This window comes from Haemaphysalis longicornis, unplaced genomic scaffold, assembly GCF_048455015.1.
Source record: "Haemaphysalis longicornis isolate Haplotype H1 unplaced genomic scaffold, Haemaphysalis longicornis Haplotype H1 scaffold_7, whole genome shotgun sequence".
NCBI lineage: Eukaryota > Metazoa > Arthropoda > Arachnida > Ixodida > Ixodidae > Haemaphysalis > Haemaphysalis longicornis.
This window is the reverse complement of record NW_027526422.1, coordinates 155,238,432-155,263,989: the sequence shown is the minus strand read 5'-3', so window position 1 is coordinate 155,263,989 and position 25,558 is coordinate 155,238,432. Positions and strand designations below refer to the sequence as shown.

Here is a 25,558-nt window from a genome sequence, read left to right as displayed (position 1 = left end):
CCGTTTGCCACCTTGCTGCGGGACTTCCCAACCGTGACAGCACCACCTGACTGGACTCAGCCTGTTCGTCATGACGTCCGTCATCACATCATCACCACTGGCCCTCCCGTTTTCTTTCGACCACGGCGGCTTGCGCCTGACAAGTTCAAAGTCGCCCGAGCGGAATTCGAGCACATGATGGAACTGGGCATCATCCGTCCATCATCCAGTAACCATGCATCCCCACTGCACATGGTGCCCAAGAAAACTGGTGACTGGCGCCCCTGCGGAGATTACCGGTCCTTGAACACCAAGACCGTTCCTGACCACTATCCGTTACCCAACCTCCAAGACTTCACCGCCACTCTCCACGGGGCCACGATATTCTCTAAGATAGACTTGGTTCGTGCTTACCACCAGATTCCCGTGGCAGAAGAAGACATCCCCAAAACTGCCATCACAACCCCATTCGGCCTGTTCGAATTTCTGTGCATGCCATTTGGACTCCGCAACGCTGCACAAACATTCCAGCGTTTCATTGATGCCGTCACACGAGGGCTACCGTTCGTCTACGCCTACGTTGACGACATTCTGGTGGCCAGCACATCCCTGGAAGAGCATCTGAAGCATCTTCGCCTTCTCTTCGAGCGTCTCGCTGTTCACGGCATCGTCATCAACGTCTCGAAGAGCGAGTTTGGTGCCACTGCCCTCGATTTCCTTGGTCATCGTTTGGACGCCACTGGCATATGTCCACTCCCCGCCAAGGTTCACGCAATCATCGACTTTCCCAAGCCAGCGTCAGTGACAAAGCTCCGCCAGTTCCTAGGGCTGGTAAATTTCTACCGCCGCTTCATTAGGAACTGTGCCACGCTGCTCGAACCTCTCGACAGGCTGCTTTCCACCAAACGGTCATCCACTTCACTTGATTGGGACGATGCTGCTGAAAGGGCATTTACGGCCATCAAACGCGCTCTCGCCGACGCTGCACTGCTGGCTCATCCAAATCCGAACTTTCCGTTGGCACTCATGACCGACGCTTCAAGTTCTGCCGTCGGAGCTGTCCTGCAGCAGCAAGTTAAAGGTGCATGGGAACCGCTAGCGTTTTTCTCCAAGCGCATGACTCCGGCTCAGACACGATATAGCGTTTTCGGCCGCGAACTGCTAGCCATGTACCTCGCCGTTCGTCACTTCAAACATCACCTCGAAGGACGCACGTTCACGATCTTCACTGATCACAAGCCGCTCACGTTCGCCTTGAACCGCCCTGACACCCTCTACACTCCACGAGAGGTGCGTCAACTAGCATACCTCTCGGAGTTCACGTCCGACATCCAGCACGTCAGTGGTGTGGCCAATTCCCCTGCAGACACACTGAGTCGCATGGACGATGTAAATGCTATTTCACCAGGAACGCTGGAAACAGTTACCGACCCGCTTGACGTACAAGAACTGGCTACGACGCAAGCCAACGACAACGAGCTCTCTCGTCTACGTGGAGCACCTACCGCCCTCAACCTTGAAGATGTACCGTTTCGTGGTGTGACCATCGTCTGCGACACGTCCACAGGTGTTCCTCGACCCTTCCTACCTGCCTCACATCGTCGCCGCATGTTCGACGCCATACACAACATGGCCCACCCCGGCATTCGGGCATCTCAAAAGCTCATTGCGTCCCGCTACGTTTGGCCCCGTATGAACGCTGACATTCGAGACTGGGTACGAGCCTGCACGCCGTGCCAGCGTTCAAAAGTCCAACGTCATTCCGTTCCCCCTGCCAAGCCATTCCTCAGGCCTGATGAACGTTTTTCTGTCGTTCACGTTGACATCGTTGGCCCCCTACCCCCTTGCCAAGGTTACCGGTACATTCTAACCTGTGTTGACCGGTTCACACGTTGGCCCGAAGCCTGCCCTCTTCCCGACATCACGGCCTCCACAGTAGCTTCAACCTTTGTGTCTACCTGGGTGTCCCGCTACGGATGCCCTTCCACCGTTGTCACCGATCGCGGCCGGCAGTTCGAGTCATCCCTGTTCACCGAACTACTGCGTCTTCTCGGAACGACTCGTCTGCGAACAGCTGCGTACCACCCGCAGTCGAACGGCCTTGTGGAGCGCTTTCATCGACACCTCAAGGCTTCACTCACTGCACACGGCTGCCCCACCGAGTGGGTCCAACGGCTACCACTGACGCTTCTCGGAATCCGGAGCGCGTACAAAGTGGACCTCTCGTGCACGTCTGCTGAGCTCGTCTACGGTACACCTCTGCGTTTGCCAGCGGATTTGTTCGACGAGTCTCCGCAACCTGTCCCTGCAAGTGAATACATTGATAACCTACGAGAGGTTTTTCGACACCTTCGGCCTCAGCCCACACGCCTTGCAAAGAACTCGACGACTTACACGCACCCTGACCTCAAAACTGCCACGCATGTGTTCGTGCGCTACGGACCCGTCCGAGGACCACTGCGCCCACATTACATCGGCCCCTATCCAGTCGTTCAACGTCACTCGACTACTTTCGTACTGGACATCAACGGCTCTCCAGACACCGTGGCAATCGAACGCCTGAAGCCCGCGTACTTCGAGCCGCCCGAAGTCACTTCGTTGGAACCTGCTCTGCCCCCTTTAACAAGACGACCTCGGCGTGTCCACTGGAAACATGCATGACTTTTTCGCTCGTCACTCCCGCTCCTCTCTTGGGGGGGAGCCCTGTAGCGGCAGCTCCAGCGACATCGCTGGATCGAGCGCCGCTCCTCGCGCAGCAGCCCGATGGACATGGACACAGGCTGCGTGGCCGCGCGAGCGCACGAGGACACGGGGGTCGCACTGGTGCTTACAAAATAGAATCTGGTTTTGCCTTGCGACGAACGGTCGTCCTGCCTGAGGCTCCTTCCTCTCGCCCGACATAGCGCCCTACAGGCTCATTATCTTGGGTTCATAATCTAAAGCGTGGTGTTCACGTCTAAAGTCAGGGGTCCCAAACTCATATCAGTGAATGGGCCACGGTTGTGAAAATTTGTCCCGCAAGGACAGGGACTGTGGAGAAGGTTAAAATTAGGGGGGGGGGAGAATAAAAACTGTCAGCTAACGCTGCGATTTGAAATAAATAGGTCCTGTCACACATATTGGAAATTTTCGGGTAATTTCTGAATAAAATTTTCTGTCATAACTCCTTGCCGTCGAAATCCTTGGCTGTGTATGAATAAGGCATGGGCTCACGCATTCGCTCTGAAAAAGCAAAAACATAAATGAACGAAGGCACTAATGAGCAGCCCGGGCCGCAATCGAAAGGTCCGCAGGCCGCGTGTTTGAGACCTCTGTCTTAAGGGTTCTTTACAATGTGAAATCGTTTGTAAATAAGTCTTACTGTTGTAACCATGTGTGCCGTTTGAGTTTATAACTGGCATCTCATGACGGCCTTAGATCTAACTTCAGGTTGTAATACTTTTGTTTTTGTCAGTACAATTTTCAATGTCGAGATTGGATGACGACTAATGGTGGACATTAAAAAGTTTTTGGCTTTAATAATTTTAATGAAGACTGAAAGCAAGGTGCGCTGCTTGCTTTTGCTTTAAGATTAAGCTTGGTGTTCACCTGTATGCATTTTTTTGGCTCTGCTAACTACCTCGTGACTGTGAAAAATTCCTCATCAATGAGAATAAATGATTACATCGTTTTTGTATCACTTTGTGACAATTCACCTGACACTAATGTCAGAATCGCAAGCAAGGGAATACGGAGGTAGCACTAGTAAAGCCATGTTCTTTGTGCGTTTCCGTAGTTACGCTCCTGACGCCGAAATTTAATAAGAATGTGCATGCGCATGCTGTTTCAGCGATGTGTACTTCAGTTGTGAAAGTCGAGCTGAAGTCCCACTAATGGACTAATATTCACTTGCAAGAGCCTGGTGGGCATCAGTAATTTTAGATGGTGTTGATGGTATGCTCATTGGGAAGAGTAGCGTAAATACAACACATATAGTTTTAATGCAGAACACCAGGTCTATTCAATCCAAGTGACAGAATAGAGTGTACATGCACATAGGATAACTGGTGTTTGTTTCACGTAAAGCTAGATTTTCCCCAATTTTTACGCCCCCAAGAATTTCAGAAGAATCTGAATAAACCCGATTTCTTCCCGAACGAACCTTTTCAAAGTAGCGGCCTGCACAAATGTGCGCTGACAGTATGCCATTGTTAACCAGTACTTGCTGGAAGCAAGGCCTACAAACACAGCTTCTAAACTTATTGAGTATTGGCATGATGCTACCTCTCGCTCCGTGAGGCTATGAAATGCTGCATCGATATTGTTGTGCCTAGATAATAAAAGCGGTGTTGTCGAGAGAACTTTATCCCAGTGGTGTCCTAAGAATTTTATTCTCCATTCGAGAAGTTTATGAGAAAGTTCTCAAATGGAGACCGACATGCTGCGCATCAAGATGCCTATACAAATCTCCGTAATCGTGGCACTGCTGTTTTTTTTTCCAGATTGAGTAAGATGTCTGAATAACAATGTGATAATGTGTAGTCAGTTTGTCGCCTTATGCGTTTTATTTTTGCTATCAAGAGCGTCGGCAAAGTTCAGTTTCAGAGAATGCATATTGCGTGGCGCACTCGAACAACACCCTAAGATATAAATTTCCGCGTGGGAATTTGCTTCTGCATCACCAGTTTTTTAGGTGCCCAAGAGCTGCTTGTCAAAGAGCCGCACACATAAGAGGGCTAATCTGTCACCTTTGTCTACATCAGCACTCAAACCCAGGCGATCAGTTGTCAAAATAATTCTTTAGAGCGATGCACATCAGCTGTAAACCACTGTATACATAAGGAATCGGTGGCTTCATAGGCTAAAAATACCAGCACAGGTCATCTGAGGGCGATGCAGAGACCAAATATTTAAACATAAATCGAACATATACGTGACCGTCGTCGTTGAAAATGAAATGGGTAGGTTGAAATGAGCGCTAATTGCAGGAATTCGCAATATCGGAAAGTATCAGCAGGCGACAAATAAATGCACTGAATTATGTTTCTACTTTTAAGCCCTCGTGTCTGTATCAGTCGATATGAATCTAATGAATTACCAAACCGCGAGATTATGGACCATCTACATATTTAGGTGGAGTAACGATATTTGGGCATTTTGCTCCTCATTATTAGCTGTTGAATTTTTCTGGATATCTTTGTTTTTTTCTTTTGTACCAGCGTTCATGGTTTAACAAGCATAAACTATGGTGATGATGTCTACCGTTTTTCGTTGGTTAACCAAACAATATCCTCGCGCTTTATACCCCTCCAGTGAGTTGCAGGGTTGAGTGTAACAAAATGCAGATTTTATATCCCCTTGATAGGTACACGCATATAAATGAGCATTATAGGGCCCCGATATTCGTGACGCACAAATAAATTTTGCGATCACTGAAAACGACGATATTCTTACGAGATTGATATAGGATTGCCAATTCAAACAAAAAATCGACATTTATGTATTCAACGAGCCAGCTCTCCACTGAGTATATTTTTTATAAAAACACGCGCTTGAGATAGCAAAGTCGCCTGATCTATGCTTACAGAAGAGAGGACATAAAGAAGCTACATATAACAAATCAAAGCAATACAAGGATGCAAAACAAGCACTGACCCTCGCATGACACGTGCTCGCGATTCACTATGTGTCTTTTCTACTTCACCATCACTTATATTAAGCCATCGCTTGCCGCTGCATGCCACTCATCGATACGAAAAGCAACTCGAGCTTCTGCTACATCACGTTGTCGATTTAAATTGCCACTAATAATCGCAAACAAAGGAAACCGCATAAATGGCCGCCTTCTCGGCCAGTGCAACGTTAATCGATCAGAGCTGCACAGAGCGCTCGAAACATGAATTCTGCAATAATAGCTTTGTGTACTGGCTTTTGTCTTTAATCAAAAGAAGTGATTTCAAGCTCTCTAATAACTCCTATAGAATATGGGATAAGCGCTCTCCTCTAACTGCCTTTGTGTACTCTAAAACCATCGGCACACTTAGGAGTGGAAGTTCTCCGTCACTAATCGGCCACTTCGTGGGCGCTCAAAGCAAGTTATGTGCCAAGGTGTTTTTTTTTTTGCTGCCAGGTTAGCGCCGACTAATATATAAATTACCCTGTTGGTTTGCTAAAGATTGTGAGACAATAATATCAGAAACGCCGGGTGCGTGCGCGTGTATCAGCAGTAGACACGTAAGGCAAACGTGGAGGCATGTACTACCCTGAGCCTTCTTCCCTTTGGCGCCGTCTCGGAAGCGTATGTGCCGCTAGCGCAAAGCCATTTCCTTTGCATGGCTTCTGTATATACCTCTACAAGTACAAACTCCTAATCCTATGTAATCTGCCTATAGCAACTCGTTCATTTAGGAAGACAGTTTGACCCATCGGAAACTATTCACCAAATTAAAACATGCTACAGTCTGGCTACTTCTGTTACATATGTTCCAGAATCTCTCTTTGACGTTCCTGATCATTTGCACGTATTGGGGCGACCGGCAGAATAAGCTTTCGGCAACATTGGCTGCATCCACGAGTAAAACGTTGGATGGCCATACGTCGGAGCTAATCGCAGCCGTCCGACTTTTAATGAAACATAGCTTAGAGAGCATATTATAATGAAGTGGATGCTCTCTAAGCAATGTTCCGTAAAATGAAAATTAGGGCGAAAGAGAGGCGAAGGGTTTGAGAAAGTAACTAGAGACCATTCTAGAGCCGCTGTGGCGCGTGCGCCACTTCAGGTCCTGTCGATAAGCTTGCGCTGGTACACCAGGTGCTCCCTCGCCAGGTTTGCCTCCAATGTTCCTTGAGAACAAGGTGCATTGTTCTTATCTTTCCAAATAATTGAACTATTATATGTAGTGTGGATTACGTTAGCTTGCTTTCTAAATTATTATCGATCTTCTCTATATCAATCCAAGAACAAAAAGGCGAACCTTGATTTGTTTGAAAATGTGCTTTTCTGTTAGTGTTGGGGACTCAAAAGCACAAAGCAGGCACGTAGAGAATCCTTCTTTCTAGGAGTGGCAGGAAAAGGCGTTCGCTGTACATTACATACAGTGGGAGGGCGTGCATGTGATGAGGCACGCGGGGGCAAGTCAGGTTCGTCTCGCAGGAATCTGCGAATTTGTTGCCCGCCGAGCAATCGTGGGATCGGCACCATGTGATGTCTATTTATCTCAATCCTCTGGGGAGGTTTTTCTTGGAGCTAGTTTGTATTCCTCTGGCTACAATGTTACCAATGCCTCCTGTTAACTCCATTATGTTCGTTTAAGCTTTTGTTGGTATTCTTGCCTTATATTACAGCTAGAATAAGGGCAGTCGTTTCAGCTTTATCAATGCTTTTATTTCTGAGGGTGATGTAGTCTTGGAGTCTTTCTTTGAAGTCTAGAGCGCCCTACGTGGCAGAACCGTTGCATCCTACGCCTGTCTCTGTGTAAACAAACTTGTTAAGGTTGCCCCAATTTTCCTTTAGTAGGCTCATTCTGGCGGTCCCAGTCTTTTGCGGAGGGTCTCGTGCAAATTAGGGAGTCGTAAGCGTTCCAGTTCTACTCGTTTCTCTTGAGTCATGTGTCCTTTCTCCGATGAAGAATACTTCGAACGTTAATCCTACTCAAGTAAGAATGGCTTTGCATGGTCGGTTTTTGGACGTGGCTTTTTTTTCTGCTAGGTCAGCGTCCTGTCCGAAATTTCTTCGAAGGTGTTGCGTTCTCAAATATCGTATAGTGCTTGGTTAGTGGTGTAGATCGGCAGGCCATGGGCTGATTTATATGCTGTTGTGATGACGGCGTCGGCTTGCTATGTTTCCCTATACCTAAGCACCTGATACGGAAGGCCGTAGTTGATTATGCTGATGAATAAAGCCTCGTTTAGTATGAGTATATGCAGCCCCAAGAGCGCTATATATTTTCGTCAGATGCAGAACAGCGCGGAACGAGTGAGCACTCTAATACCAACCCTGATTTTTTCGGAGTAAGCATACCTGACCTTTGGGGTAGTAAATTCGGACTTGAAATAAAATGTGTCTGTCATGTATTGTCACGAGTTCTACACTGCTCACTACAACTGTCATCCTTTACGGACATTGTTCATTGACTTGAGGTGTCGTGCGTGTTCTAGTGATTGTGCGAATGTGTACTCATCTCCAAACTGTTCTGCTACGTTTGAGGTTGCTGGTCATGCTATCATGTACCTGTGCGGGTGGCCTCCACCTCTTTGACAAAAAGCTTCATAATGAGGTGTCGTGCTTTAAAGGAGCGAACCAGTGCGTGTGCCATTCCATCTTTACTGGTGTCTTAGTGTTGCCCGGTGAAGTATCCTTGTCACTTCTCTTTTGTTCACGACGGCTATGTTTGCTATCTTCCTTTGGGCGCTTTCTTCGCATGATGACGCATGTGACCTTACGATGCCCGAAACACGTGGACTGTCTGTGTCCATCTTGTGCCCGACAAGGAAATTTCCGGGGTTTTATTTGATGTTTGTACCGCTTCTCTGTTGAGATAGCACATCAATACGTATTGGTGCTTGATATTTTCATTCTAGCAAATATATTTTCCGTACATCGTAACTTTCGCGGCTTTTTACCCTTAATATTTGTTTTCCGACGCCTACAAACCTGCGAAGAATTGGCGGAGACGAGACATTCAAGAGAGATTGCAAACATTGTTCACTATATGCCAAGCATGTACATTATGTATCCAGTCTGAAGAATTTATTTAAAGGTTGTATCAGGTTCGCGGCTTGCATGCCACCGTAATACCTCCATTTATTTTAGTGGCATTTCAGCGAAGTGACTGTTCGTTTCTGCTCCCAGGGTACCTCGTACACGACGGCCTCGCAGGTACTCTTTGCCTGAAAAATAGAACACAATTTCATATTGTTACGCTTTCTATGCCGAAATACGTGTCCTTCGGTTTCATGTGTTCAACACGTTCTGAATCAGAATGTGTTAAGTAGCACAAATACCAAGAAGTATTGCGTTCACGATAGAAGAATAAAATAAATTTTTATCTGTAATTTTAAAGTTCTACCTACGCAATTATGGAATCCTGAAAAATGTCTGGCCAGGAGAATTGTGAATAATTTTGTATTTTTATTTCACATTAGGAAACACGAATTTAACGGTTTATCCTTGCTTTGATGTGCGTTCAAATTACAGCTGCGGGGATTTTATTAAACGCCGGTGGCCAAAGCTGTATGGCGTTTTTGAAACTCACCCTTGAAGTCTAAGTGTAAGCTTTATTAGTTTAACGTACTCTAAGTATATCCATCTATTCAGACGCACGTATTTCTCTCCGTTAAATGCCTGTGTGGTACAAATTAGTAAATGCAATGCAGAGGATTGTGATTTGTGGCCGCAGGAGGGTAAACGGAATAGACATGCCATATACGTACAGATCGACCGAATACTGCAAATAAATGCTTTTTATACATACCACACCATGCCTAAAAACATACCGCCCATCACAGAAATTTTTCCGCCGTCTGTGCAACGGCATAGTCTACTAAAGACCTGCGTTCACATTCTTTATGTTGGGTGAAGCGGCCTATAAAAAACAGGTGCTAGATAACTAGGACGCCATAGACCTATGCATAGGACATGGTACGATGGGTGCTTAAAAAAGAGATTAGCCTGTACGAAGAACGCTAACACACTCTGTGTGCGTTCCACTCAGGAGCTGCTACCAAATCGTTTTAAAAAGAGCATCACTCCGGCATATTTTGTAAAAACTAGTGTGTTTTTATGGTAGACCATTCAAGGTTGTGACAGACCACCAGGCACTGTGTTGGCTCGCCAATTTCAAGGATCCCTTTAGCCGTCTTGGTCGGTGCAGTTTGCGCCTGCAAGAGTTCGACGTTACAATCGTCTACAAATCCGGCAGGAAACACTCGGACGCCGACTGCTTGTCCCGCGCCCCTGTCGACCCACCACCACGAGACTCCGATGAAGACAGCGCGTTCTTCGGGGTTGTTACGGAGAGTGACCTTGCCACCAAACAGCGTGACGACCCCGACTTGCGCGTAATGATCGACTACCTCGAAGGACGAAACGTCGCCGTGCCTAGAGCGTTCAAGCGGAACTTACCAGCATTCAGCCTGAAAACCTCCGTTTTCGTGAAGAAGAATTTCAGCCCCACAACGAGAACGAATTATCTACTTGTCATCCCCGCAGACCTTCGTGACGAAATTTTGGGAGCGTCCCACGACGACCCGTCTTCCGGACATCTCGACAGAGCTCGCACTATTGCAAAAATTAAGGCAAAGTACTTCTTTCCCGGCCTTACATCTCACGTCACCCACTACGTTCGGAGTTGCCGTGACTGCCAGTGACGAAAAACGCCGCCGACAAGACCTGCCGGACTTCTGGAACCGATCGCCGTCCCGTCGAGACCCTTACAACAGATTGGATTGACCCTCCTTGTTGTGATTCTAGGCTAATTCATTCAGGCTGTCGAATATCAATGTTAATCGGGTCACAAAAAAAAAGAATAACTTTTCCGAACTGAACAGACTTCTGGTTTCATCTTGTTCATCGCAATGCTGTTGTTGAAATACCCAAACCATGGGGCAGGTATCGCTACAAGCAGATACAATACGCTTGATGTCAATCTGCACTGTAAAAGGGGAGTTAGCGATGTGCTTACGAAATTGGACGTAGCATAGAATTCTGTTTCGAAGATCGTCATGTTTGCGATATAGGTTTTCTGTAAGAACTTTTCTAGAACCCTCTTTTTTGTTGCGAGTGAAACACTCATATTGCAATTGAACACTTCATCTGTACATAAACTCGGTACGACAACGCACCCAGTCGGGCTCCGTTTCATGCCTTTCCTGCCTTTGGTCCTTGGTATGGCCTATCAGCTGAAGTGGGACATGGAACAAATATCAAAACTATTCTTGGTGGAAGAGTTGTTTGAATCGAGTGGCTACGTTTTATCTTCAGGAGGCTGGTAATCTCATATGGCAGAACTGAAAGCCTCTGCTTCGCTTCGAGACATCATATTATGTCTACTTGATGCTGCACTTCCCACCCTTGACCCATTGCCTCAGTCTCGACCCCTCCTTCTCGCTGCAACACCGTTTTGCAATCTGGGTACACCGTAGTGCCGCCGCAGTTCGACAAGAATACATGTCTACGCTGATTCAGGCGTTTTTAAATGCAATACACCGTATCCTCGACGTCACAGATAATGAAATGCAACGTATCGCATATAACCCACCAAAAACATGGGGAGCTCAATCTTCGACACCGCAGAATACATGACGTTAATAGATAGCCGATTTGGTTTTCTAGAATATACCCATGAATGTCTTAGGAGTAACCGCTGTTTTTGTGGTGTCTAGTGCCAGTAATTTGAATTGTTTTGAAATATTTTGTTGCATTCGGACCCCGCTGCACTCATTTTGCCATATAATTTGTTCCAAGCAAAATCTAAAATAATACCTTGGCACGGCCTCTCACCGACAGAAACTTAACAGTTTAGGCCGACCACGCAACGCAATTTAGGCAACTATCCAATCTAAACAAACGCGTAGTAGTACTATAAAAAAATATGGGCCACCAGAATAAAATTCCAGAGAGATAGAAAACTTGTTTTTGCAAGTCTGGCTAAGTGCGCAGGCTGACCGAAATTAGCAGCCTGCCCGTGACAATCGCGGCTCGTTCCTCGAGACTGTTACCAATATACAAGCGCGAGCTGCCGATCTCCTCCTCTCAGGTCGCGACAGATGAGATTGAGAGAAAGGGTAACAAAACGTATGTCAATAATATGGGTGACGGAGTTATTGGTACCTAAAATAGGGAATAAAGAGGCGATTTCAATATCAGGCGAACATGATGCCACCCGGAGAGACACGGCGGTTTTCTTATCTGCTGTGGATGCGACCGACATTCTTCTGCCTTGGTAAGAACCGCATGTGAGGCCAGATGCATTTGGCGAGAGAGGCGGTATTTTTAACGGACGTGTTAATAATCAAAAATTGGCTGCACGCTCATCAAATTTTGTAACAGGATGCAAAGCTTGGTTTTGTTCGGGCCGTGAGGTCTGGGAAAGGTGTCTTGCCTTCTGGGTGGTGCAAAACAACGAACCCGTATGTAAGTGTGCGAGTAGCCCGGTGTACGAGAAAGCTTTTTTTTGCGTCCGTGAAGACGCAGCTCTAGTAGTTATTGGTGTTTCTTGATGGTTCCCTGGTAAATGTGTGACTATCTTCGTGAACAGCAATGCTATGTGTGTTTTTAGGCGTCCGTGAAGATGCTTTGATAGCATGTATTAGTGTCACACTGGTGTCAATACAGGACCTCGTCAAGCGACTTCTCACCGAAGATTTTTGCACCTGCTTCATACAGTTTTGTAGAAAAGGACAATAAAAAGTGGATGTGATTTATTTCAATCCAATTTGGAAGAGACTTGTATGTGCCATTTGAAAGTTGTTTTCTTGGCTATATTGTACTGACCGTGGAGTGAGGAAATTTCGAAGTCGCAGGACCCTCACAGCAGATATGCTCCTTTTCATGCATGGCATTGACCTTTCTAAGACGAGGCTTTCTGGATTTCTTTTTTTGAAAAACGACTGAGTGTGCCTTTGCGGTTTTATTCTTTCCCGCGGATAGGATGCAACCGCCTGTTAACGCAATTCAGCGAGGAGAGAGTTCGCGAGTGGTTTTATTCTGCTTTCTTCCTGGAGTGAACTGGGCAATTCATGCCGTGCAGGTTGCAGACGGAATCAAACCACGACTGCAGAAATAGAAAAGCTCTTCAACTCAAGAATTACGCGCCACATTTTTTACAATGCGTTTGTAACAAAAAATGCACGCTTGCATTCAGCCAGTAATATTATTACCGCTATTGTTGCATAGTCTGCAAACGCCAGATTCCAAATGCAGAGCATTTCTTTAACTCACGATGTACACCGGCGTTGTCGGCATTGGCGTGTCTCGGCGTCCGCAACAGCCGTTCCAGGTGCGCCCTCTGCTTCACTCCTCCTCTCCCGCATCACGCTACCCTCCTCACTCTCAACAACAGGTCCGCACCCCTCCTCCCACACTATATAAAAAAAATAATACTTACCGGTGCCTGGTTTCGAACCCACGACCCTGCGGGCGGAAGGCAAGGTACATGGTTCTCTACCTACTGCTCCACAAAACCGACACAGAATGAAAGGCTACGAATGCGCCTTATATCCTTGACTCATTCAAACTACGTCCAGAAGCTGCTGATACAACGCATTCACTACCACCAACTCCCCAAACACTAACGTTAACGCAATACACCCACCTCCTATGCGACGCATTTACTCGAGTCCCCCTCGCGGGGAAAAGGGCCCTTTTTTTTATTTTAACCATAAGAGAAGTGAGGAGTAGCACGTTTAGGTCATATAGAATTGTAAGAAAACACATGTCGCTATGCCGATAGTGTGCCGCTTTCACTTATGTTGTGTTTGGTTTTATGATGTATGTCTCCATTATTTTTTGGGCTCGTAGTTTTATGTGCGTTTTATAGAGTAGGGTGCACGAATTCCGTGGCAGCAGACGAATACAGACTTGAGCGTGAATTTCTGGGGGCTATGGGTAATTAGTAATGCTCGGAGTTTCAATCTGTGGATGCTTTGCCTGATAGTATGGGATGACGAAACTCGCGGTAGCTAATTGAACCATTGAGGATGTTTTGATATCGCGCCCAACTATTTCAATACGGCAGTGAAAGTACCGTTGGGTTTTTGGAATGCTACTTTACAAATATTACCATTGAATTTGGCACGTTCAGTCTAGCATGGATTAAGGTACGGTAGAGTTTACGTCACCCAGCACAACTTAAACACTTTATTTTCTTCGGATTTTTTTGGGCTTTCTTGAATATCTTTTTCCGCGTTTTAAACGCTGCATTACGTAAGGTTATTAGTTCACTTGAGAAGTTGTTTGCCCCATGACCGAGTGTTGTGTGGATTCGTTTGGATAATCAATCAGAATACTATTGTGCTAAACGCAGCCTGAACAAGCGTTTCGCCATTAGCTTGAGCTGGAGTGTCACTGCATCTGGGCATGCTCATGGTTAAGCAATGCAAACTGTAGTGCAAGTTAGCGGACTGAATATATCCGTAAACACAATATGAGAGGCGAGGATAATTACACCGGCAGGTGGTTAGGAGTGCAACCTGGAGGTGCCTATAAAAGTAGTTAATCGACATCCGAGGGGGTGTCCCCCATTTGTAGAATGGCCGTGCGGGATTGTGCGTGGCTTAACAGGTACTTAATCGAACGTGGACGGCGAGCTATGCATGTTGAGACCATCAGCATGATCGTGGGCAACACTCTATTTGAAATCGCCCGAGTTTGTGATAAAGGACCCCTGCTTTAATAATATAAAAGTTGCAGTTGCAGGCAATGTATAGGTCGCCGTCAACAGTATTTTAGATGGAGGTTCAGAGCTACGGAGTCTATTGCGCAGGTTGAGCCGAATAACCTAAGGCTTTATATTTTTATTGGCTTCCCAACAAAATCAACGTGGTTCACCAGGAGAGGCATGGGCCGAGGTGTATATGTGGCGAGGAGCCAGTGAAAAAGTGTTTTCACGCAGTGTGTTACGTTTCTCTGAACGGTTCTTGTTTGTGCGCGGAGGTTGCCAATATTACACAGGTTATGCGGCAAGACCGTCATAAAGGACGAGCAGAATGGCACTGGGATGAGAGAAAGGCCAAGGAAAATAAACGCGTTAGAACGGCGGTTTTGACTAGTTGGTGCATTCTAAGTTAAATCCAAAACCGCGAAAAAAAGATGGGATAAGAAGCGACGACACACATCATTCCTGGTCCCATCTTTTGGCCCTATTTTGGATTTGATCGAGAATATAAAGTGCGCTGTCAAGGGTTAAAGTAGGCGATTCCCTGTGAGCGCGAATCAACTACCATAAAATTCCATCTTACACAATTTTGCCTAGCCATTTTTGCAAATGATGTTTTCTGACTTTCAAACAATCATTATAAAATCATTTTATGCCCAGTGAAGTTGATAGTTATTTAGGGCAATGGAAGGTTCCTAGCCCCTAGTACAGTTTTTATTTAGAGTGCATGAACAGGCCTTTTACCTTTTTCTCACAACGCATGACTTCGTACTATATTTGTTCAAGTGAAATAAAAGCTTTCAAACCTGTGCTTACACCGCAGAGTCTCGTGTTACTTTGTACCCAATCTCTCAGTGCAGTCGAAGGTTCTTAAGCGTAAACGTGGAAAATAAAATTTGCGTTTTCATGTAAACCAGGCGTTTTTGTTACATCATTTCCGCCCCACTTTTAGTTACACGTCACTCACCTTACTGCTTGTTGGGCGACAACTTACGGCAGTATATTTAACCTCCCCCATCTTGCAAGTTGAGGGAGTGATTGTGAAGACCAGACGATAGTTCCAGCCAGCAACAAGCTGCACGCAGGGCAGAGGTCATAAAATAAATATCAATTGTTCACATGTTCACCTTCAAGCGGTTTTAAGATTGAAGAAGCCGAGTTTCGAATGGAGGGTACACAGTCGAACCATCTGTGAAGTGAATCACAATTAATTTATCGTGCATAGAATCGCTTTATGGGCCAAGAAAACAGGCATAGGTGACTGTCGACCGTACTATCCATAATTATACAATTTTGAGCTAATCATCAAACAAGAAATAATTTTCTGTCAGCATAAGAGAGTCGGCTTCTTGAAACGTTTGCGTCTCACCATAGGTGATGTCAACCTGTAGTGTGACCTGTATGGCCGATGCGCCACACTATTGGCTCTTGGAAGCACCGATACATGGAGCTCTAATAACGTAAAATACAAACTAGAGGATCATCGGGGTAGAGCGGACGAGAATATAAGGAATATTTCCATCATGCGGAGACGGCGTTGTATTTAGAGCTTACTAGCCGCGGACAACCACTTCAGCCTCTGGCGCGTTTTTTGCTAGCATCGAAGCCAGGCCAGCGTCTGTCGCATACCCGTGTAAATAAACAAACCTTCCTTAGATAATGTGCTCTGTGCCCTAGGTTCAGGGGTTGATTTCTCTGCAGTGGAAAAAGTTTGCAGCTCAAGGAAAATAATGAAAATCCAACATACTGAAAAGAAATACTTAGCCTCAATGATTAGCTGAGCATACTAAAACCGCGATCCAGGCGCTACAAAAAGAACTCCGATATTCGCAAAAAAGTGAGGAACACTATTCGCAAAAGCAGCGCAAGCTCCACACGGAATAAAGTGCTAAATACCACTGTATTCGGAATGACCCAATCCGAATAATAAACCGTAGACAGGTGCGTATTTCTCCAGGAAAGCCGTCGATAGCAGCCGATGGCATTGCTACCATCTTGCTGTTGTGGCAATCGGCCTTCTACTCTTTCCCTGCTTGAACGCAAATCCCACAAAAGAAAATTTGAGATTTAGGCATCGAAACTAAGCACAAGAAGCCACTCAGGCACTGTTGACATGTAGGAGTGCCGCTTTGAACGTGATGATTGAGGCTTTAACGGTGCATGACCTACCAGGGCAAAGAACGTGAGGGGACAGAATTAAAGTAAACAAGAATCGGACTCCGCATTGCCACTGCCGACAAAATGCAATTTTCCTCAATGCGGATGCCAGACAGCTTTCTTTTGGTGTCCATCTTAGTGGTTCGTACAGCTTAGATGATGGAATGTGACAAAAAATAAATATTGGGAAGCAATTTATCAAACTTGTTTAACTGTGCTTAGATAACCCTTAATTTTTGTGTAGCAAGTTGTATTTGGATCAAACTTCAAAATTACACACACACGGGTATCATTACGATTCTCAACTGTGCTGCAAGAAAATTTATTGCTGAACACAAAACAGTAAGCGTAAACTGGTATATTTGGTAGAAACAGCGACTGCTTGCAGAAAACTATTGAACATAGTAGGGGTAGAGAATAATTCGTGGTCCAAAAGATAAGGGATTATTTTGTACTGTATTCTTACATGGCGGCAGGACAGATGACGCAAAAAATGCTTTATGGTGAACATTGTATTTACAAGATAGCAGAAATGAATTTATTTACAAGTGGCCATGACAGCTCTAGACAAGCTCCATGTTGCTTATATCTCAACGTCGTCGGTAATAAATAACCCAGCGCAGCGTCACATTTTGCTCGTGTTTTTCTTTTTCTGGGAATGTCGGAGGAAGTTCTAAACAAAGGCTTTGTAAGAGAAAGTCTTCCGCCCATGCTCTACCCTGCTCGCCACCCTTAAAAAGTATAGCAGTGGGATGCCTCTCAACCTGAATATGCTAGGGAAGGATTGAAAATGACCATAATCCTCATTTAGGACCCTCTTGTAGCTATTCATATTGAATTCAAACGGTGAAATTGCAATGTTTCATAATTCAAGGAGTTGTTATCACCTATTTGCTCCTTGAAAGTGCAAACTAACACGGGGGCAATAAAAAGAAACGACGGTACCAGGCGACGACACAAACAAAAAGTGTGGCTTTAAGAATTGTGAATCTACGAAGTGAATAACCGACACAGTATGTTGCGCGAACTCCGCAAATTATATGGCATGGGGCGGTCAGGGGCAGGTTTGCTAGAACAAACTAAGGGTTTAGGAGGATTTCAAAGCGTCCATGCAACATTCAAAGCTAAACATTATACAGGGGTCTTATTGAGCTGTGTACGATCATGCGTACCTCTATACTGCCAAAAAAATCAACGCAGAAAGAAATAACCAAGCTTTCTTTGCTGACGTGGAAAGGTACGTGGGCTGTGCAAGTGCTGGCGGAAAAGTGGTCGGACTTCGCCACAGCACCTTATAAGCTACTTCATTTTACGTGCCTTAAAACTACTACGTGTTTAAAACTATTAACTAAAAACACATATGTTCGGTTAAATTCAGGGTGTCATTTTTATTTGGGCAAGGTGTTTTCTGCGTCACAACACAGCCCCACTACTTTGCACGGTGCACTCTGTTCTCAAAGGAGTCAGCTGGAACAAAAGTGTCCTTAACACCGCAGTGTGCATTAGCGCTGTTCCTATGTCATGTTTGGCTCGTCTTCTCTTTTGACCCTGTTAAGAATGACACCAACAGCTCTTCTTATGGTTTATAGGAGCAAAAATTTCCGCGTTTTGACTTTGTAGGCTTATCGCTCTGTACGTTATTATTGTGCAAATAATCTGTATTCCTGTGCTTTGTAATAGTATTCTGCATGGTGTGTAAATTGCTAACCGGGGTGTCAGGCACGGTTGGGATTCAGTCTCTAATAATACATGTCGCTGCAGAATTCAGGGAAATGAGATAAGGAGAAAAGAATAAATTCAATACTTCTACAGTCTGAAAATGAAGATTTCTGGAAAATAATTAATAAGAAAGTAGCTATCTTCAGCCAAAGTCGATTTGGTTTTAGATGCGTTGAGGAAACTACACTCCCAGTTTGTTTGCATAACATACCTTTTTTGCTATGAATATACATATATTTGGTCTTTGAGGGAGCAAGCAAAGTATAGCTGTATTCATCACCAGCCTAAGCGTACCAAAATCTACTACTACAGTTACGAAGTACAGCTATCAAGTACCATATCAAAGTACCTATCAAGTACCATACCATATCAAAGTACGAAGTATCAAGTACCATACTACAGAACTATCAAGTATCAAGTACCATACCATACCAAGTACCATGTACTATACCGTAAATATGAAGTACCAAAAGGGTACCAAATACAGCTATACGTACAAAAATATACCACTGGAATCTACAAAATATATACAGAATGAAGGCATACTGGCTGCCCTCCATCTTCCAATCTCAAGTACAAAATTTGTGGCAACAGTATATAGTTACCAGCTTCTACACCAAGACCGACACCTATTGGGGCACTGAATGCATATTTATCAAGCACGCCAATAATTGTGCTACCACACAAAGAGCAGCACGACAGCGCTCCTTGAGAATTTCAGCTGTATTGCTTTGTGCAGCCGCAGCATTTCTACGGTAAATAACCGACCAAAGCACGGATATTAGTATAAATGGACGCCCGTTTTTTATCAATTCAATGCTGTTGAAAAAAAACATTGTTACTCTTCTTTTTATCGAAAACATTGCACATAAATGAAAAGCGTAAAGCCAATATTATGGGTCAGTATCCGATATTTCTCGAATAATAAATAACCGTGCGCCCGAAGTGCCCAGTCAAATTCGTAAAATTTCCAACTTATCAGGCGATACTTATGACTGCTCTGGAAGCTTTGATTACCTATAATTCTAGCGATGGCGAGGCTTTCCCCGCGCTGTCTCTAGAATACCCCTTAATGAGCACTGACATAAATTTTCGGCGTTAATATTATTTCACAGTTCGCTTCCTTCACTCATCATAATACCCTGGCTTAAGTATGAGCGGTCGGCAACGCGAAGAACATAATTCAATTGGATCTCATTTATCGCGCCGACTGAGCAGGTGGGCGGAGCGGCACTCAGCAAATTGACATTAGCATGACATCACTCCATGAGAGGAAAAAGAAGTGACGCGACAGCGCTCGCCAGAAACTCGTGACGTCACTTCACGCGCGCGGCCCCACGTGGGGCGAGCGGGCGCAACGCCCTCTCAAGCCGGCTCCAGTGACGTCCGCACAAAGCGCTGAAGTCAGCCCGGGAGTCTGTCATATGCGCCGTTCAGGATGAGCGGCGCATATAGTGTTGTAGACCGCTTTTCGGTACGGCGCGATGCCAGATAATATGTGAACTGTTTACCTTTTTCTTTTTGCAGTGTGCGGGGCTGCCTTAGTGTGTATATTTTATTTGACCTTATTCTGATTTATTTTTGTCATTGGTGCTTCACCAGTTCGCTATTAGCTTGCTGCCTGTGATTTGGGTAAGCATGGAGAGTTTGGTTTGGTGCTAAGTATCATTTTTTTTTCTCAACTACAAATTGGTTTCTACAAAAAAAATATATTTTTGGGCTATCGCTCCTTTTTATTTATTTTTTTATTGGCTGTTAACCTGCCCCAGCTTGAATGGAGCGGGTTTCCTTCCAAGAATTTTTTTTTGTTTTTTTTATTATGGAATTAATAAAGGAATTAATAAAGGAATAAAGTATGAAAGCCAGGAAATTGAAACAAACGTTTTTCAGGCCGTTCAATGTAATTAACTATCGCGCGCTGAAGTATTTGAAGTGCTGTTTCAGGTTCGCCAGACCATTAAACATCGATAAAAGGCATAAAAGTGTAATATAAAATTTCAGTGTCAGTGCTCCATTAAAGACACCGTGCAGACAAAATCAATGTTTGGTTCATTCGAAGGATTGCCCCATTGTAATTATACTGACACCTGGGTGAGTGCACACTCGGCTCAAATGAGCTATTTAATTAAAAAAAAAGGAAATGACCGTGCGACGCACAAGCTCATTTCCGGCAGCGGAAATATGATGTTTTATCTACAAGCTCTGGGGTTCGCTGACACCGGCATAAACAAATCGTATTCCGCGGGGCCTATAAGCTAGCTGAACGAGCTATTTGCTTTTAAATAATATAAATATTTAGTTTACAGCAGTACGAATGGTGGAGTAACCATTGGAAATTACCAAAGTACATGGTAACATAAACGTTTCAATGCTCGTTGGTTTGCTTCTGGGCGAACTACGCTTGTTTCTGCTGCGAAGCATTCCGCCGCTATAGAGTTTTCTTACACGACACTGGACTATCGGCGTAAGCGACTTTTTCTTACGTGACCCTTTTTGTCAAGCATACCCCATATTTTACGAAACGACTACTTTCTACCGTAACAAAAATCAACCAGAGTCAAAAGAGGTCAGAAACAAAGCAATGACAGACAACTGTATCGGCTCAGTATTTAGTGCCATGTGGAAGGACTGGCGGTAAGCAAGGCTACAGAGCCTAATGACGCACTGGTAGTTGTTTTAAATGCTCGTCCTTGTGACTTCATAGCAGACGTCACGAAAACGCGGGATTTGGCGGGAGAATCAAAATTTTAACCGAAATTGTGGAACATCTCAGCGAACACGGCATCGTTTTCGTCTGGAGAAGTAAGTGCTGGTGGTACTATAAAGCACGAAATCGTTCGAATAAACAAAACTTGTATTTTTTCAGCATGTCCTCTCTAAGGCTGAATGTCAACAGGTACGTTAGATTGAATCACCCGACTTGGTTGCTCAGTGGATAAGGCGTTGCGCTGCTAAGCACGAGGTGGAGGGTTCGATTCTCGTCCATCGCGGCCGCTTTTCTGATGGAGGCGAAAAGCAGAAAACGCCAGTGTGCGCGACATTTCGGCACACGTGGTCGAAATTAATCCGAAGCATTCCACTATGACGCGCCGCATCTCCTGTGTTGCGTCGGAGCGTTAAACCCTAAACGCGTTTATCAATCAACGTTAGATTCAATATCCTCTGATTACGACCTTCTCGCCTTATCGGTACAGCCCCTTTTAAATGCAGAGCATTTCCTAGCCTCGCCTGTTCCTGCGTCGGACGGTGTCAACAGTTCCGCGTCCGCAGCAGGTGCGCCTCTCCTTCCCTCCTCTCTCTCAACAGCAGGTGGCGCACGCATGCGTCGTAGTCAGCCCGTTCGCTCCGTCGCGGTCTCGGCGTAACAGGTGCGTGATAGCAGCGCGGTGGGCCATGGAAGGGGGCGCGCTGCTCGCGCATGCGCGCTCTCCCCCCCGTAGTGCTCTCCCTCTACTGCGCGCGCTGCAAATATAGCGGCTAGCGGTCGCTCGTATTTCAGTCACTGCGTTGCTCCTTCCTTCCTTGGTTGACGCTCGCTCCCACGTTTACTCGTGTCTGCTACTCCAGCATCACAGAAGAAGCGATGGAAGCAACACTGCCTTCAATCAGTACTGAGGCCCCAAGCTCTGCATTTACTCCTGGTCCCCTCGCGGGAAGGCGCGGAAATTTTTTTTCCCCAACAACGAGCGTACGGAAAAAAAACTGAATTACAGTAGTGATAAGAGGCAGAACCTGTTAAATCAATATATAATGAGAAATATTTAGCCACCATCCGCGATTTTAATGCAGAAGAACCCCAGAAATACAATGCACATATGGTGCCGTGTTGTTACGGCAGCTGTTATATTGATTGTTATATATACTGCTGCCCCTTGGCGGAGATTATTGGGGCAGTTGGTTCTCATTGCAGCCCGATTAGAATTGTAGTATATCCCATCCAGATATTGAACTGTAATATACATTCTTCCCTACAGTGCCTGTTTAACGCCGTAACTGCACGAACCTAACTTATGGGAATCAATACAGTAATATTCTGCTGAGTAGTAACACTTCGGGTACAATTGATTATTCGTGAAAACTGAGGTGATAACAAGAATGACAACGAGATATTTCTAGACCCGCTTTCATTATTTAAAACACTTAAAAGGTGAGATCATCCTGTTTATCAAGGTATATATTCATGTATTTATTCAGATAAAAAATATAAAGAAAAGTACATATTCGCACTGTATGACTGTGCTTTCCGCGTATTCCGCGTAATGCCTGCAGGTGGGCGGCACAAACAACTGGCCTTCTTCCAGACCTATGCAGGAGCGTCTTTTGTGTATTCGATTACGGTGTAAGCAATATGCGTAGAGTTGCAGTGTTCTTAGCGTCACCAGGAAATTTCCCCAAAATGAATTCCATAAATCATACATCTCGGGGTAAACCTACCTGCCTCTGCACTTCTTTCATTTCGAGCACGGTGTCCCAGTACTCCTGCTTGCCGTCGTAGCGAAATGCCATGGCGAAGTGCGCAAGTTCCTTGTATTTCGGGTCTTTGGGATCTCGAGTTTCAAAGCCTCCAACGATCGGAGGATCTGTGTAGTCCACGTCCTGCGCAGCGCACGCAACGCCAAGGGCTGCCAGCATGACGGCCGAGAAGGTGACGAAGCGAATCATGATTTACTTTCCATGCTTTCTCTTTCTCCTCCGTGCAAGATAGCTCAGGGAAAGCAGGAAAACACGTGAATCTTGCAGTTCACGATGAATGCGTAACCTGCCAACAAAACCGTCGTCTCTGAAAAATTCCTGCAGGTACTTACTATTTTGTTTATTCAGAATAGCACATCAAAACCGCACGTTACGTTATTTTAGGGTGGGTGAAAAAAATAAAGAAAAGCAATAAATGGATGAATTATGGACGGCGCCGCACTTCGCTGTCGTGCTAATAAGACTGATGATTGAATTACAGACTTCTATCGTTTCGTTTTTGGACGTAAGATTTGACACTGCTGAATGTAAAAAAAGCTGTTATGAGAAAGTTTCCAAATGAACGCAGAGACTCTTTTTGTTGCTACGAATTTGGTTTTTCGGAGCACTGCTTTTAATGGAATGTTTCATAGTGAATGGTGCGCTATTCCGAAAACTTATTCACACTATCCAGTACTTTGTGAGCATATTAGGGTAACATTGTCTTTACTGGTGTCAGTGCAGTAATGCATACGGTTTTAGTGTGCGTTAAAAAAGCCGGTTATGGATACCGAGGCAGACCGATTACCGGTGCCAATTTGTTATGATCACAATCCAGATAGAATGCTGGCATTCTACGTTGGTTTAAGCATGACGTTGCACCACCGCTAGGCGATGCATGACAACACACTTTTCTGCAGTAGATTGCTGGTTATAGTACTGGGAAGAAAACTAAGCGACAAGAAAAAAACCAATTGAAAGGTGAAACTACTTACTTGTACCCAAGGTGTGCCTTAGGAGTGAAATAGGTGGCTATTTATGCTCATCCGACATGGTGTTTAAAAATAAACTGCACAAAAGAAACATCAAAATCAGTTCCCTAAGAACTAAAACGCTCACCCAGAAATAACGTTTCCAATGGTGCTGGCCTGAATACAGTGGCCATCATAAAGTCAGATGTTGCTGATTATGTTAGAACCGGAGTGCAAGAAGCATTGTTCTTGCATCTTAAACTCACATAACGATGCCATAGAATCGTACTTCAAGCGGGTAGCACGGCGCTTACCGCTTAGCAAGAAAAAGGAGGGGCACTCGCTTAAGCCTGACAGCCCTTGAATAAAACAGTTTTTATGGCAGGAGATCTTTCAGGAGAACACTCGAACTGATCCTAACAGATCAATTACAAGACGCAATGCAGTGTCTTCAGGCGTCTTGTAACGTTGAACAATAGCATACAATAGGGAGATCGGTCTTGTGAAGCCTGAGCTGTTTCGCTAAGCTGGCTTGATAGTAATAACCACTTTATGGTTGATCATCCAAGCATCCTCACCGGGAGTAAAATTTTGATGGAGTAAATTTTTTATATTGAAAATTGATCCTGTAAAGGCTTTTCATGTAATTGTGGTTACTTCAGCAAAAATGCTTTCTTAGACGATAGTTTTCTCCGCAATAAAATAAAAATACAAGGAGCAGAAAGGCATTGAACAGAGTCAGGTGCACAGTCGTTCGTCTGCGAATAGACAACCGCGACACTTGCTTTTACCATATTTATGAGTTCTTGGCTCATGTGCAGAAACATCGGATAGGGACGAGATCCCTAGATCACTGCTCTAAGGCGAGAAGAGTCTACGAAATAGACCTAAATGCTACACCCTTTTACCACCAAGTTTACGATACAGCATGCGAAATGTCAAGGATACGGGCGGCCGCGACGGAACACAAGGTAACGGAGCCGAACGATGCCGCGCGCTAGTAGCAAACACAAATAAATAAGTAAGAAGGCATTTTAATATAATATATTACTGCAGGTGCTTGTAAAATAAAAAAAACTTGAGGTATTTTTCTGTAACATTGTGAGTAGTGCGTGTAAACGCTACTTCTTATGAAGTGATTGTGAATGTAAAATCAAATGACCGAATAGGTCTTTTTTATCGTAGTCCGTTTTCTCTACGTTGTTTTTATTTTCTGCTGTACAACTTTTACCAGTGACACCTGACTGTTCTGATTGCTAGGCTGTGGTAACTTAAGCAGTGACGTAAGTTTCTTGTTCTTAACTGTGACCTCCGCAATCAGCGTTCTCAATGTACTGAAGCACACGTCAGTACGTCTCTATTATTTACATTTCTTATTAGAAGCTGAAACACACAACATAATTTCAAGTCCACCTTTACACAGATGGAGTCATTGAGCGTTGGTGTAGTTGGGGATTAGAGCACCTCACTCACTTTGGAGGCCCTCAGTTGCGCTTCTGCATCCAAATTTATCCAACCCCGTTTTGAGCTAAATTAGCCAATTTTTCTAAAAACTTTGAAAATGTGGGACCGCGATCTTCGAAATTTATCGAATTAGCTTTATTATGTGAACCATCAGCCATTTCGCTAGTCACCTATTGGCAGGAACGCGTATTTTTGAAATTCCTGGTTGAATTAGGCTTTCGCATACATCTTCCTATACAGGGTGAGCAAAGTTAAGTCGACACGTTTTGAAAAATTCTGAGCTGTGATGTATATTACGATCACATCAACACGGAGGTTATGCACCCATGGGCACACAGAATGAGTTTTTAAATTTCTATCTGTGGCTTAACCAAAGTTTAATAATTAACGTTTTTGTGGCCACAGCAAGCAGGCATGTTTGTATTGAAAGGTTAGATATAAACGGGCTTCTACGCAGTTTTA

The 25,558-nt window shown here is 44.9% G+C and overlaps 1 protein-coding gene across 1 annotated transcript; it reads right to left on the bottom strand.

Annotated features, from left to right (window-relative positions):
• Positions 1-8,728: 8,728 nt before the first annotated feature.
• LOC144145349 (cystatin-2-like) lies at positions 8,729-22,945 on the bottom strand. Its single transcript, XM_077676919.1, has 3 exons — positions 22,644-22,945; positions 15,301-15,408; positions 8,729-8,847 (listed from the first exon to the last, which is right to left on the bottom strand). Exons 1-3 carry the CDS (start codon positions 22,869-22,871, stop codon positions 8,767-8,769), a joined length of 417 nt encoding a protein of 138 aa, XP_077533045.1. The 5' UTR covers positions 22,872-22,945; the 3' UTR covers positions 8,729-8,766.
• Between the last annotated feature and the right edge of the window lie 2,613 nt (positions 22,946-25,558).

Bases quoted from the DNA above. Each gene is read 5' to 3' on its own strand.
- LOC144145349 (XM_077676919.1), bottom strand. From the start codon at position 22,871: ATGATTCGCTTCGTCACCTTCTCGGCCGTCATGCTGGCAGCCCTTGGC. The intron at 15,409-22,643 runs GTAGGTTTACCC...CCCTGCGTGCAG, and splicing joins TGAAAGAAGTGCAGAGGCAG to CTTGTTGCTGGCTGGAACTA. The intron at 8,848-15,300 runs GTGAGTGACGTG...TCTATTTTTCAG, and splicing joins GTCGCCCAACAAGCAGTAAG to GCAAAGAGTACCTGCGAGGC.